This window comes from Phaethon lepturus, unplaced genomic scaffold (genome assembly GCF_000687285.1).
Source record: "Phaethon lepturus isolate BGI_N335 unplaced genomic scaffold, ASM68728v1 scaffold11870, whole genome shotgun sequence".
Classification (NCBI taxonomy): Eukaryota; Metazoa; Chordata; class Aves; order Phaethontiformes; family Phaethontidae; genus Phaethon; species Phaethon lepturus.
The window spans coordinates 94,636-110,376 of NW_010509844.1; the positions used below are offsets into that span (position 1 = coordinate 94,636).

At 37.2% G+C, this 15,741-nt stretch overlaps 1 protein-coding gene across 1 annotated transcript in view; it reads left to right on the top strand.

Moving 5' to 3' along the window:
* CACNA1D (calcium channel, voltage-dependent, L type, alpha 1D subunit) overlaps positions 1 to 15,741 on the top strand; it is a gene marked incomplete at its 5' end in the record, with an annotated part of 122,245 nt that overhangs the window by 94,118 nt on the left and 12,386 nt on the right. Inside the window, 2 exons of the mRNA XM_010288426.1 lie at positions 424 to 554; positions 14,122 to 14,238. Coding sequence (XP_010286728.1) covers positions 424 to 554; positions 14,122 to 14,238 — 248 coding nt within the window. The remainder of the gene's footprint in view (positions 1 to 423; positions 555 to 14,121; positions 14,239 to 15,741) is intronic.

Sequence of the window (15,741 nt, forward strand, 5' to 3'; positions counted from 1 at the left end):
CTGTAAGCAGGACCTTTTTCTTTTTATAGACTCACTCTTATGAACATGAGTATATGTTAGTCATAGTAGCCTTTATTTTAATCTGTTTATTCCAGCTAAATAAAGCCAGTCTTTCAGCTTCTATTCATACACAAACTTGTTTACGGTTTTGTTAGAAACTTACACGAACTTACTTAGAAGTACATGAGACTTGGTGAAGTATTGTATCCTTCTTCTTTATTAAGGATGAGTTCACTTAACTGACTGAGTCTGAACTGCTTGCTAAAACATTGCTTTTAAGCTAGTTACAGGTTCCACTGTTGTAAGCTAACAGCATAGTACCTGTTGCACCCATCACATTTTTCCCCCCAAATCAGATATGAGTGTACAGGCTATTGAAAAATGTGCTGACTCGGGAGAGATCTGTCTGGTCTGTTCATTTAGATGATGAGGTAACCGTGGGGAAGTTCTATGCCACCTTCCTGATACAGGACTACTTTAGGAAATTCAAGAAACGCAAAGAACAAGGACTGGTGGGGAAATATCCTGCGAAGAATACCACGATTGCTCTGCAGGTGATTTTGGTTTTACATTTCTAACTAACCATTTTGTGAGCTTACTTGAAATAGCAGGTAGATGAATATTGATGATTGTGCAGTGCTGCAAGGATTGTATTTAGCTGGGACACTTTTGGCCCTTATTCGTCAGAAAAGTAAAATGTAATCCTGCTATTCTGTCTATAACAAGGTAAGTGGAAAATGTTATTCTCTGTGGATTACTCAAACAGTAGCAACAGTTACAAAATTTCGTAGCAAATCTAGTTGATACATCATAGCCTAAAGTTGCTGATGTAAAATCAGATAAATGAAGTTCTGAGCTATCATTTCTGTTCTTTGTTTTGCTTTAACTGTTTAATTTCTTGTGTTCCTACAATGCTAAAGCCAGTTCTTGGAAAACTTCCTAATACGCATTACCTCATAGCAAAGAGGTTTTTATATGGTATTGTTTTTTCTTCTTAATCCTCATTGTTCCACTTGTGATTACCAGTGAAATACCTTCACATCAGTATTTTTTAACACTTGCAAATTTTGAATTTCACATTCATCAATTTCTTTTATAGGAAGTAGTATTAGCCTACTACATTAATGTCATATACTTCTGTCTCCCTCTTAAAACAAGCTATCACATGGAAACCAGGACGATAGATTTGGCCATCTGTCTCTCAAGAGGCCTGCAGCAAGCAGTTCCTAGGGTGTATGTGGTCTAAAGAGTATATTCTGAAACCTTCTGTCCAGTGATACCTTTTGTATTACGAACTTTGAAACAGGCGAATGGAAGGCTGTCCTCAAATAATTCCAGACATCGTACACTGCACCATTTTTATTGGATTTGGACTTTCTGAATTTCTGTTAATGCTGAGCGGATTCTTACAAACTACAAAGATACGTAGTGTTTCTGATGGCTTTTTATTCTGATGCCAAAACTTAGGAATATGTTGTGAAAATCGCTTTCTAAAAGGGGAAGAATGTGTTAAACTGATTCAGATACTGTTGCCTGTGTGAAAAATCCTGTTGGTTTGTACTTCGATCTAGCAGAATGATCTTTGCTGTCTTAAGTGGGTAATTTGCTTCATTCCTGTTTCCTAAGAATGTCTCTGCTGGTAGCTCCGACACGTTCTGTTCCAAGTCATCGTCAGCAGAGAAAGATTCATCATGATTCTTGCTATTGAAGTGTAAGCACATGGCTTGCCGCGGCAGTATGAAATATATTTGCATCTCATGAGAGAAGAGTAAATTATGGGGAATGGAAGAAATAAAAAGAAAAACAGTTGAGAGGGAAGTGAAAGGCACTGGATTTTTAGGAAGGACTTTGCAAACTTCTTCATTTCAGAAGCATTTGAGCATATGGAGCTCAAAGTTAGTTTTAAGCCACAATATTATGATTTTCCACTTGTTTTGGAAGTTGCACACATAATAATACAGAAACAAACACCGACTTTCCAAATGTAAGTGTGCTCTGTTGTTTATTATCAGGTCACGCTTCCTGTTCAATAACAAAGATGGAGGGCAAGATGAAACTGAAAAGAATTAACTCTTCCTCTGTCTTTAGACAAATATTTTTCAGTTCAGAACAGCTAAAAAAATGATCATGAATCTCTGCTGGGAATCTACAAAGGCTTATGGGATTTGAGGCATGGCACTTATTTTTTTGCTAATGAAAGCAATGCTCCTGTGGTAAAAAAATGAGCCAGGCTGGTAGATGGGAAGGTTATTTCTTTCTTTCTTTCTCTCCATTTTCCTCTCTTCTGCTTTTGTCTAACAAATCAGTAGTAGCTCAACTTCATTTACCAAATAAAAGAGGAAATGCTGTTTCAAAGAAACCTGAAAGCTGTGGTTGGGAAAAAGCCCAGTCTTACTGGTTTTCAATCTAGAATATAAAGGAATAATAAAATTCAATATTGGAGGTTACAGCAAGTCAAACTCAAAGTCAGAATGCCGTGTTTGTTAGAATAATTAATTATGTGAGAATACAGGTTTAAAATAGACCTGCATATCCTTCTGAAAGAGATGTTCTACTTCAAAGGAATTGATTCCTTCTGATCCATGCCCCCGAGAACAGTCCTGTGGGGTTGTATGTTGGGGAAGTTAGTATAAATGATCACAGAGGATCCTTTTGGCCTTGTAATGTATAAAAATCTGATGTCTCTCCATTTTCATCCTCTTCATTCCAGACTTGCTTTGTCTAAAGCTTAAATGCTTATAAAACCTCTACATTTTCAAAAACTATGTTCTTAGCAACTGTTTTTGGCAGCCTAATTTATGGGTATACCATCAAACTTGTTTTTCAACTACAGAAATTTTGTTGAATGATCTGTGGAAGGCTTGTAACTATGAAGATATTACTTCAGTTCTTGGAGAGCTAATAGTAGCTTTTTTTCAATTTATTCTCTCAAATACTATAAGTAAACTAAAGTTTGCAGATCTCTGTGGTAAATAATACCCTAAGAAAAGCAGAAACATGCAATATCACGCTGTCCCTCATGCGGTTTCTTAGGGAAATTGTGAGGACTGTTATGCCAATATACACACACTTCCATTGCAAACGCTGAAGGAACTTCATATAGCAATCGCAGTGGACTTATATCTTTATTACCCAGTTCATCCAGATGAATTTACTGTTTATATATCTTCACATAAACTAATCATACAAACTGCACTTACAGTGTTTCACCACCTGACTTTGCTTACTGAGGTACGGGTGGAACAGATTGTGAACAAATAAAAATACTAAATTAGTCAGCCTTCTCTCCTCTCTGCAGGGGAAAAATACCCTCAGCTACACCCAAGTTCCTGTCACTGAAATCTGCCAGTAAATATGGGACCTTTATTTTTTATTCTTGGCTGTATTTACTTTATCTTTTCATTGTTTTGAGAACTTCCTTTTTGAAATTAGAGATGTCCTGTAAGCGGGGCAGGGACGTGACTTCAGCCCAGCTTTTCTTTAGTTTCTCCTCTAAACTAGTTAAGATTTCACAATGTCTAGTAGTCGTGATAATACCACTGCAAACAGCTTCTGCTTTCTGGACTGCTAGAAGAGATGAGAGCAGCAGAAGCTGGGCTAAGTCTGTCTTTAGTTTTTCAAACTGTCTCGATCAGAACCTTCCTACACTAGGAATTGTTTTCTTAAATTTTTTAATAAGATGAGGAAAATACTGTTATCAGACTACAATAAGAAAAGGCTTTCCAGCCATCCCATTCTTCCATTTGTAAAGAACAAGACCGACTGTATTTTCATTTTCTTGTCAACATCTCGCCCTCTTGCAGACCAGTTGTCATGTTGCAGACTCCTTAAGCAAACCAGCAGATAAAAAGCAATGTCACCTGTGCCAGTTTGGGTCAAAAGCTATATGAGCAATAAATGCTCTTGTACTTTTGCCAACATCTGTAACTTTCTCTTGGGAGAGTTGTAATTACCTGCAGAACTAGATAATTAGTTAAGAACATGCTTCCTAAGGATCTCATAAACCCTGCAATTGCTGCATTATCTAGCCTGGCCTTCCTTATCTCCTTTCTCCTGCAACGAAGGGAGAAAGCAACGAGCTATCAAGCTTTACAATCCATTCCTAACCGTTGAATGAAGCAAGAGGTGAGTTACAGTTTTCTAATCCTGCTGATTCCTATAGTTGGCCATGTCACACTTTTCCTGGCTTCAGGGGGTAAACAGCCACTTTGAGAGAGAAGGTATATGCTCCTGTGACAAAACCCATTCTGTGTTTTTAGTTCTCAGGACAACTGTTGAGGCAAGAAATGACTGGATGTTGCCATTTTCCTTGTTTTATGAGAATGTAACGGACTTTTTTAAACATAGATCATTCCTCTTTGCCTTCCTTTATTCCTCATGTTCTCAGTGGTATTTTGTTGGGGTTTTTGTTTGGCGTTTTTTTTTGTTTGTTTTTTATGATAGTTTAGTTTAGTAATTTTGAAGATATTGAAGGGAAAACCATGTAACTGTCAAATGGCCTAAGGCCCTGCTTCTCCTAAGAGAGTTATACCTATTTTGTTTTAAACTAGTCCTTAGTATAATATAACTATTAGTTATATTCTAGGATATTAAGTTGTTATATTTTAGGATATTAAGTTGAATGCCTTGCTTTTAGCTAAACTGTTTAAAATATTTACTTCTCATGCTGCTGTTTCTGAGGGAATGACCCAGGCAGAAAAATGATGTGCAATAATTTAAGAACTTTGACATACAAGGTAAAAAGTTTTTTAGAACTGCAAGGCAAAATTTTCACAAAATTGCAACTAGAATTCAAGGTCATAAGAAGTAATGTTTTGAGCAAGAACAGCACTTAAAAAAAAATCTAGCATAAAAGTTAAGAAGTCTTCTATACCATCTTTAGTTAGTTGAAGAGAATTGCAGAACACAGGACAAAATTCTGTGAGCTCAGGAAAGTCCAGTGTGGTTTTCTGGTGGCCTACATTAGTCATGTTAATAAGTCCTGTTTCAACAAGTGTGGGAATAAATCTTCCCTTTGAAGCCACATTATTCAGCTAAAGATTCAATCAGTGGACCCAGGAAGGCACACTGCCTAAAAAGTGTGTGTAAAAATACTGTTCTTAGAAGATCTTATCTTTAGAGAGACAGAAGAAGGATTTAATTTCAAGGTTAAGCAAAAACATATGCTTTTTTTTTTTGTTAGATCAAGAATTTCTGGCAGCAGATTTAATAACTAAAATAATGCAAACTTAATTTTACCCTTCTCCCAAATGTCTTTTCTATTGTTTGCTTTTCTGTAGATAAAAGCATCTATGCCTGCAGTTATATTGGCATTGAAATGTTTTTCCAGCACTTTACAGCCAAATTACTGCAGCAAAATTTACTTTATCAAGCTTCTCAGCCCACTTGAACGAGTTAGTGTATATTTGTCAATAAAGTGCGTCTAAGTGTCAGGAAACTTTAGTCATCCTTTGACTTTTGAAGAACGCAAGGAATGTACTTTTTTCTTTTAAAGAGTATTTTGTTATGTATAGTCACATAGTTATTGAAAAGCAGTTTTGAGTTAGGGGAGGTTCAGTGGCTTAAGAAAATAATTAACAGGGTTCTTGGGCTTTTTGAATTAACTGTTTTACTTAACCCTGCTTTCTTACATACACACCTCTTGCACCTTACTTCTAGTTAAAGTTACAATGCTAACACTCAAATTTCATTTCAGACAATGTTGGAAAAATTAGAGCTAGTGAACAAAGTTTTTTATTGTTTTAGGTTCTTCCTTTATTATATTGTTCTATAAACAAGCCAAATATAATCGTAACTTGCAGCATGCCTCAGCTACCTAGCCCTGATGGTATTTATGTATCTGACATCAGTGATAACAATGTGCATAAACAGGGAATCCCATTAAGGGCAGTCCTCTTGGCTGCTGCTTTGCTGATGTCAAAAGATGCAAAATATCAAGAAAAAACAATGTGAAAGCAAGGTGCGGTTTCCCCCCCTCAAGGTTCTGAGAGGTTTATGGGTGATGGGGAGTCACCCTGCCTTTCTGCCAAAGCAAGCAGAGGAGTTCTTTAAAGGAGTTGCATTTGATGCTGCTTTCACTTTGAAACGAGCTGCACTTTTCATGCAGGGACTGCTGCCCCTGTCCTTTTGAAACTGTTAGGTAGGAAGATGTTATAGTTCATCTTGATCAGTGACAAGGATTTAACAAAACTGAGTATATTTGAAATTGGTATTGAATTCTCTAATAGGAAAACTAACAGAGCTTTAAAAACACCTTGTAAAGATTATTTTTTTTCTTCCCCTTCCGTTTCTCTTCAGCCTACTTGAATGTCTGTCTCTTCAAGGTAGTGATACTTGGTCCTTAATTTGATAACATATTTCTTAGAAATGCCTCTTTCACTATGCAGGTGGTTCTTTTGCAGTGTAACAGTAGTGTAACAAGCTAAAGTAGAGAAAGAAAAGGAAAACTGATAGTGGTGGGTGGGCCGACACTCACTCCTGTAAGAGATCTTCTTCAACTGTGTCCAGCCCTTGATCAGACTCTTGCAGGCGCTGTAGCGTGAGGAGTGGCTGTGTCTGCCTCTCAGGGGACGGTGTAGAAGCTGTAAAATCAGCAGCTTCTGAATTAACACCAGAGTAAGTACAGAATACTTCTTTGTCATTAAGACTTTTGGCATTTTAACACATGAAACTGTGAAAACCTCATCCTTTGCCTGAATTTTATCTGGTTGCGTGAGACCAAAACTTGCCTACTGTGTCAACAGAATGTCACTGGCAGCCCCTCACTATTTTGAGGCCAGAACCTAGACCCACCTGGAATGAAAAAAACAGCTGCTTCTGATACAGGGTTTGAGAAATGTTGAGAGGGGAGAAGAAACGATAAAAGTTTGGGTTGAGTCAGCAGATTAGAATGGAGCTTCCTGCAAAACTAGATTTGCTTTGTGAATGCCAGAGCATGCCGCAGGCAGGAATCCCCCTCCTTACTCCACGATAATTGCATTCAGGGTGATTTTTATTCTGTATAGCTCAAGTTTTCCTCAAGGATGCAGCATTTGCTGTTAGCTTAACGCAGGCTGCTGTTTGGGTCCATGTAGTCAGGGAAGAGGAAGTGCTCCAGAAAGCAGAGTGGGACTCTGGAGATTATCTGCTCAGGCTATTGAGTGACGTCTTTTTGCCATCAAGTTTCAAATTACTCCTCACTCAGAAAAGGACACTTGAAATTACAACCAACAGCAGTTTGTCAAAACTTGCATATTGTCAGCGAAAACATCTTCAGAAATCAAATAACAATATCCCTTGGAACGGCAACAGTCTGTCTTCTGCAGCAGGGGTTTTCACTCCTTATGAAGGGAAGGAATGCAAGTGGTTCTGCAGTGGTAGGTGACCAGTTCATGTTAGCTATCTACTATTTTTGTGGTGTTACATATGCTTATGCGAGGACATGAGACAAAAAATTCCTGCGGGCTCACAGTGCCTTTCTTAGGCAGTAAGAACAAATACATTTGCAGGGTAAAATCAGAACAAAATTATATTTGTAGCAGTAGTTTAGGAGATGTCTTTTTGTAGTGATGGAAATTTGTATTGAGCCAAACAATAGTCACGTTGCTAGTAAAATAAATGTTAAGTGAAGCATGAACAAGTTTAATTACTTTCATCTGGTACTTTGAATGAATTAATTCTACACTATTTTTCCTAGGGAAAATACTGTAAACTATGTAACATTTGCATCTATATTTCACATTTATTTACATGTAGCCCTCTTTGTTAATACATACAAATAAAATATAAAGGATATTTCCCTTTATATCACAAGTACACAAAAGCACTGATTGATTGAGCTGAACTTGATTTTGGGAACATGTTTCAGATTAATTATGTTTGTTTTCTCTCTGCAAATTGTATAAGTGATATCAACCCTGCTGTAAACAGTAAAAGAGAAAAAAACCCTTTAGTAGGCATTGGCTGAGGGGTTAATATGTTGCTTAAGTTCAATATAATTGTGCTCCCATGTTCATGTTGTGTTCACAGAAGGGCTTAGCTTGAACGGAGTCTGGGTTTGATGGAAAGCACGGAGCTTTTGTGTAGTTGTAGAGCAGCGCACTCAGCTTCAGCATTAGAAGATGGGTTCTAGGAAGATGCATAACATTGGGGAATCGAGACTTGACTACTATGTCTCTTATGTTCACTGCTATAGCGTAGGTCTATTCAGCTATTTTTCTGCATGCTTATTGTCTTATTTTAGTAGTTCTTGCACTGTATTCTGTTCATACTAACCTCAGTTTATGCTAGAGTGCCTGTAGCTTTGGGGTTTTTTTTCTTTTTGGTTTTCTTTGCTATAAAATAAGTGGGTAGTAAAAACATATTAATTATCTACAAATGTGATGGTTTATATTGACATTTTCAGAGTCATAGGCTTTCAGTATTCTGAAGCTCTGAAGACTTAAATATTTAGAATTCATGTTTATCCTTTATTTCAGATCTAGTAAGTTTATATAGCAATATCTTTAAATAACCATCATTATTCTAAAATCTGTGAAGCAAAGTTTACAAATGTCTCTGCCATTTCCTGGTATCATTATAAGATGCCTCAAAAAGGGAGCATTGTGTATTTTACATGATCAGAAATGGTGTAGGTGATTGTGATTCTTATTACTTAAATAAGGGTATTGTGCTTGTACTTCTTAAATTAAGCTTAAACTGCATCTATATGTAGGTTGCACCATACCTCAAAATGGATGTGGGCTGAGTTTAGATATAGGGAAAATTATCTTTCTGTAGTTTGAGTATTTAAAAGCATTTAAATGTTTTTCTAAAAGGCTCTGGAGTCTTGCATTCTACAGTTTCTTAATATAAAACATATATCTAAAATGGTGTTACTATTTTATGCATACTATAGATGTGTAAAATTGATTTAAAATCTATTTGGTATTTGTTAAAAGCCATCTTTCTAAAATGTTTAACTGTTTAATGTTTTAATGTTTAACTTAACTTTTAAATGTTTTGATGTTTGGGCATTAGGTGCTTTTCAAGCATCTTTAAGCTTATCTCTCTCGAAATGAATTCAGAAATACAGTTATTGGTCATGACCATTTTTCTCACTGAGGGACTCCTACAGTTCCATTATTTCAGCGTTTGAAAGCACATGTGTGCCTTCTCAAAGCTGTATCAGAGATGGGGCATCATTAATTATCTCAAGATGCTATTTTGGGCACAGCACTGGTGTATTACTGCCTTGTGCCATCTTGAAAACATTGCAGGTGCTATTATGCTTCATAAAGCACAGCTGCACAGAATTATCATGTTAATTTGAAGTGCATTTCCAGGAAAGCCTATTTAAAGATGTGCTTGGGATTATTATGCAATTATGTTGTTCAGCACACTGCATGTAACTGGTTTGATAACTAACCATGGGACTGACGTCTCATCTTTCTCATGCCTACAAGGGAAAGACGAAGCAAGGAGGGCATCAAGAATTACATTTTGGAGAGAAATCGTCTGAATAAGACATAACTTCTTTTAGCAAACTTCTAGTGAAACCTCTGGAATAGAATTAGGGGCAATTGAACACAGTAGCATTAATCTCTTCCTCTATTTCAAAGAAACAACAACAAAATAGAAAAACATGAGTAGAAACAACAGATGTCCTCTTGCACAACAACATGAATAATTCAATGATGCAGTTTTGATTAATGTTATCCCTATAGAACCAGTGCCTAAACACACCTCTTGCATGTTTTATCTGTTCCATTACAGGCCATTTCATCTCCCAATGGCTGATGAAAACAAAATTTGCTAAAAGGGATAGTGTAAATGCACATAAAGATCAACACCCATCTGAGGAAAAAAAAAAAAAGAGTAGTATTTTTTCCAGTTACAGATACACTGGGCAAAAACACTGGTGTATCGCAAATAGTAATACTCTGTTGGAAAGTTAGAGAAGAACAGAACTGAACAATTCTGTGTTCTTCAATATTCTGGGATTACTAAACAGATTTTGTTAGATATGTGAACCATCAGACTGATTTAAACAGCCTCGTGAACCACACAGGTTTCCTGTCTGGCGAGCTGACGTGGATATTGCATGTATGATGGCAGAACTGGCCCCCTGCTTCTTGAAATGATGTGAATGGTATTTTGGTCCTCAAAAAAGAGTAAATAAATAAATAAATATTACACAGAATCATTAAGGTTGGAAAAGACTTTTAAGATCATCAAGTCCAACCATCAACCCAACACCACCATGCCCACTAAACCATGTCCTGAAGTGCCACATCCACACGTTTTTTGAACACTTCCAGTGATGGTGACTCCACCACCTCCCTGGGCAGCTTGTTCCAATGCTTGACCACTCTCCCTGTAAAGAAATTTTTCCTAATATCTAATCTAAACCTCCCCTGGCAGTCACATTTACACTTCTTTAGGGAAAAACTTTAAAGGTAGTTTTTACTGCTGAAATGGCATAACATAATGTTGAAGCTTCCTTTAAGGAAAGGCAAGAATTCTCTTTGTACATGAGAAGATCTTCAGGAATTAAGAATCTGTTATAAATAAGGATTTAAAGGAGACTAGAGACAGTGTGACACTTCCAGCAGTTTTTACCAAGGAAATGAAATGTTAGGAAAGTTCTTATATCAGTGTTTAGTGTCTACTGGTTGTTCTGTTTGGGGAAAGTAAAGAAGGTTGAGCAGTCATTTCCTTTCCTCTGCAGCTCTGATAAGCCATGCGCAAAGACTGTGAAGGAAGTAAATTTGTGTAACATTCAAATTTCCCTTTTTTTTTTTTTTTTTTAAATCATTATAGCATGATGCTTCAGGAATGTGACTAGTCTTGAATTGTTATCTGTAATAATAATAAAAGGTTTTATAAAGTTCTACTTAGGGAATTAATTGCCTCCTAAGAACTTAAGCAGTCGTAGTGAAAAAGAAACAAGCACGCCTCTGTCAAAGGTAGACAAATCGCTACCCAGGGTCTCTTTTTGAAAACCTTGTCTACTCAGTCTGTTTTCTGAGAAGACATTATCTCAAATTTAAATGTAGCAGTTTTTAGAACCTCACAAATGGAGGACAACATATACTCCCGTTGCCCTTGGTGCATTATAATGTCTCTGGGGTTCTTGCTGGGTAGGCCAAAACGGGCAACGTTATACAGGGACGTGTGTGTCAGAAGGACCCTTCTTCCCTCCAAGCTAATGGAGAGATGTGGGCAATGGTTTGATTTTTGTATATACTCTTTTATTTAAGAGATCTTTGATTTGATTCTGAAGTGCTTGAAGGTAAAGTCAAATGTTTTATCAGTCCATGCTCTACGATCTTCACAGAAGACATTGAATGGGGTTCAGAGGAGGGATTTCCTACAGACATATAAGTACCAATTCCTGTGTTTTTACACCAGCCCCACTTCAGTGGTAGCTGACTGATCGAATGAAGGATTGTCTTATCAGTAAGAGCTCAGCATGAGAATTTGTCTCACTATGTGGTGCTCTCCTGTCACAAAAGTTGTTCTTGGATTACTTAGAATGCTTTTAGATTGCACCAGGTAAAATGAGGCAGTACATTGGAGTAGTAATTTTGATGATAGCGTTCAAAAGATTGTTGTAACAACAACAGTTAGTTAGTTCTGTTAGAGCAAATAAACTGAGGAATATTTTAATTCTGCAAGCAGATGTTACTTGTAGAACGTGTGGTTTCAGTACTGGCTGTGAGTGAATAAAGCTGGTTGTTTTAGTTTAACTAACGTACGCTTTTACATATGGTGATCCAGGTTTTAGTCTTGTGCTGTTGACTGTGTCATTGCAAGAGGTCTGTTAGATGATACTGAGTATTACTGAAGAGAGATGAGATGATAAAAGCTGCCTGCTTTCTCTTGAGTAAAGGAGGAATAATTCAACAAGAAGTAAACCAGAAGGTAGATGGAAATGTAATCAAAATTAAATTACTATTGAACATGTTACTGCCAAACACATGGCTTTTTTCAGCTTTTAGGTATATATTTGTGGGACTTTGTCACAATTTGGCAGACAGGAATATGAGCTAGTAGTTTTTGCCAGTGTTAAAATTTATAAATACCGCTGTCAGTGTTGTGTTCACAGAAGGGCTTAGCTTGAACGGAGTCTGGGTTTGATGGAAAGCACGGAGCTTTTGTGTAGTTGTAGAGCAGCGCACTCAGCTTCAGCGTTAGAAGATGGGTTCTAGGAAGATGCATAACATTGGGGAATCGAGACTTGACTACTATGTCTCTTATGTTCATTGCTATAGCGTAGGTCTGTTCAGCTATTCTTCTGCATGCTTATTGTCCTATTTTAGTAGTTCTTGCACTGTATTCTGTTCATACTAACCTCAGTTTATGTTAGAGTGCCTGTAGCTTTGGGGTTTTATGTTCTTTTTGTTTTTCTTTGCTATTAAAGAAACAGCGAGCATGAAATGCAAGTGACTACTCTTGCTAATGACTGAATAACCAAAATATAATAGTAATCCTCTGCTAAATAAATACAGCCTTCGCCTCTGCTAAATAAATGGAAGCTTTTGATCTTCTGCTTGAAAATCTGTACCTTAAAGTGTTAATTTTACTTTCCTTTAGCACTTTACAAAATTATGACATTAGCAACCTTGCTAAGGTCTTGATTATGCAATTAGCATAAGAAATGGGAGAAAGCACAAGGTATTAATGAAAAATATGTGGTATATTAACTCAGTAGTAAATGATTTTTAGAGCCTTGTTCAATTATAGCATAACTCTTGAAGTTCATCCTGGAGGAAGAAAATGTAATTGCCAAACACACGTAGCTAATAAGATTAGTCAAGTGCTGTTTTCAGAAAGCCAAATACTGGTATGAGTGAAACCTGAAGAGCAGCCTATGGTAAATCTTCACTGTTAGATACAAGAGCTCTTTAGTTCATCCTTTTCCAGGTTCTGGTTGCCTACACTGCACACATGCCTTTTTGCTCCCCAGCAAACCAGCTATTTCTGTTTTGAGCTGAAACCTGGCTGTGATGCTGCGGTGTACTCCATGGAATGTGTGTGGTGGGCAGCGTGAATGGGACCAAGCCACGTTCGGTGCCCTCCAAGGTCCTTCAGCTCCTCTGGAGCTCTGAAACATACAAAATCCTCTACACATCTTCATGCCACCCCAGGGCAAGTAACACGCAATGTCACTGTCATGCTGTAGAAGTACAGCTCGGATGGGCTGAGACAGCCCTCATCTGCATCAAAAAAATGCAGAAAAGTAATAAATCAGGCTTCTAGATTGTAATCAAGAATTGAGGCAAGTGCTGTGCATCATTTTTAGTGGTGTAAGTGTAGCATTAGTAAAGGGCTAAACAAACAAATCTGATTTCTTCTGAACCTGAGGAGATTGAAAAAAGAGTTGGGAAGAACAAGATTGTGTTTTTTGCTTTGGACTGTGACAGCCAGAGTTAAAACAGGAAAAATAGCTCTTTTTTTCAAGTAAGGCAGGCCTATACAACAGCACTGAATTCATGGCCCTGAGTATGATGTCTGTGCTGTAATGTGCAGGTCTGTCCTTGGCAGTTTCAGCATTATCCCTTTTCCTAAAGGTTGCTTGTGGTAGCAGTCTTGAGAGGAATATGAGCCAATGCACACTGAGGTCCATGCTACTGTAGCTAGATGGTTTTCTGTTCTAAACTAAAGCTTTAAATCAAATATCTACCTATCACAGTGCAGTGCGGATGAGCTGGAATTATTTCACTGCTTTCTTTTCCATCTGAGCTCTGCTAGAACTGCTGTTGCGCAAAGATCTCCTTGTGTTTCCTTTGTGGACACAGGCTGCAAACGTGTTTTTAACATTAAATATACATCTCATCGAAATGCATTTTATTATAGTTCTTGCTGATTACTTATACTTTACTATAAGATGAATTTTATTTCCATAGGGTTCTATAAACATCAATGGTCTTTTAGTCAGGATCGACACTGTTACAATAGACATCATCACCTCGACAGGGTTGTACTGGCATATAAACCTTTCATTAATAACAGTAAAGAGACGTATAGTAGGATGCATCTTCTACGGATGTCAGGATACAAAACTTGTTAACTGTCCTTTAAAATAAATTTAAAAGCCTATCATTAAAGAACAAAAAGAATTTGCATTCCTAATGTATTATGATATTGTCATTGATTTAGGCAGGACTAAGGACACTTCACGATATTGGCCCCGAAATACGGCGAGCTATATCCTGTGACTTGCAAGATGATGAACCAGAGGAAAACAATCCAGAGGAGGAGGAAGATGTTTATAAAGTAATGTCAGAACACAGCTACATGAATTGTTTTATCATATAATATGAGATTAAAGAATGAACTTATCCCTGCATATGGAATAACTATAACAATAATAATAATAAACCCCTCAAACTAGAATATAAATATTTTATAAATAAGTATATTTTATATATATCTCTATAAAAATAGTACTACCAGGACACTTGCATCTCATCATAAATTTAGGAAGTAGTTCCTGCAGGGTGATTCTCCTGCTTCTAATTCTTTCTCATTAATGGTATTTTTTTCTTAAGCGAATCCTAAGAAAAGGTGTGAACCTTGCCATTTCAAATTTTGATAGCGGCAAGGTTTAAATTGGAAGTGCCTTAACTTCTGCAGTGGTAGATAGGAAGAAGAGAATGAAATTCTGTGCAGCCAGACCACAACAGACAGAGCGCTGTGTATTGTAAAATGAATACCTGGAATTACACAGAAGTCAACTAAACACAAATGCCATTTCCAAATTCCTGTGAGGGATATCAGTAAGAATCAATCAGGAAGAAAGGTTAGTTTTCCTCTTTTACACTACATTCAGTCTAATGGTGAACACAGAGTTGGTACTGTAATCAGGAATAATGTGCAAACCATTTGTGAGCCAGCAAGAAAACTTAAGTTTTCACAAGCATTTCAGAAGAAGCAGATGTAAAAGCATGCTTCCGCAGTAATTGCGTTAGAAGCCTCATAGCTTGCTATTGTTCTTTGCAAAAAAAGAGGATGGGGCACTGGAGACAGTGCTGCAGCAACCATCAATAGATGCATTTCTCTGCCAACCATCATTACCTCCTGTCTTCCCTAGATTGAGCTTCAAGACAGACTGCTGTCATCCAAGACCCACACCTGGCTAGACAGGGAGGCTACATAATCTGGGTCAGATGTAAAAGAGAGCTGCATGTCATAGTCATAACTTAGCACTTCATTCTCACCATCCATTACACTCTCAGGGCTGGTAAAGAGTTACTACTCTTGTACCTCTGCAAGAAGAAAGAATGGAAGCACTGAAGCTTAATGTTACCTACTTGAGACATGCTTGCAAGCTGTTGCATGGCACTCCATCCTGTCTGAGTGACGCCTGTTGCAAACCGATGCTCTGGGAGAATAGGAGAGAATTCCACCAAAGTGTTCTCAGAAATTATGCAGACACGTCCTTTCTCTGAGGAAGTTGGTGCATGTTCATGTATGGGAATGTAGTTTTCTCCTGCATAATGAAATGTGGAGAAAGCTGGATGTCACATTTAGTTGTATGGAAAAAGAATAATGATCACAGCATAATGTTGGTTTGACTCTGAAATACAAATATTGTCATTATCACAATCACATCTCTATCACTTCAGGAGATCCCATCTGAAGCATCATAAAATTAGAAAGAAGAATCACAGATTATTTGAATTGCTACTTTTGTATGCATGTAGGAGAGAAAAGTAAGTTATCACTGTCAAAAATATGTTCTGTTAAGGTATCTGATGTAATTTTTTCTTTCTCTTT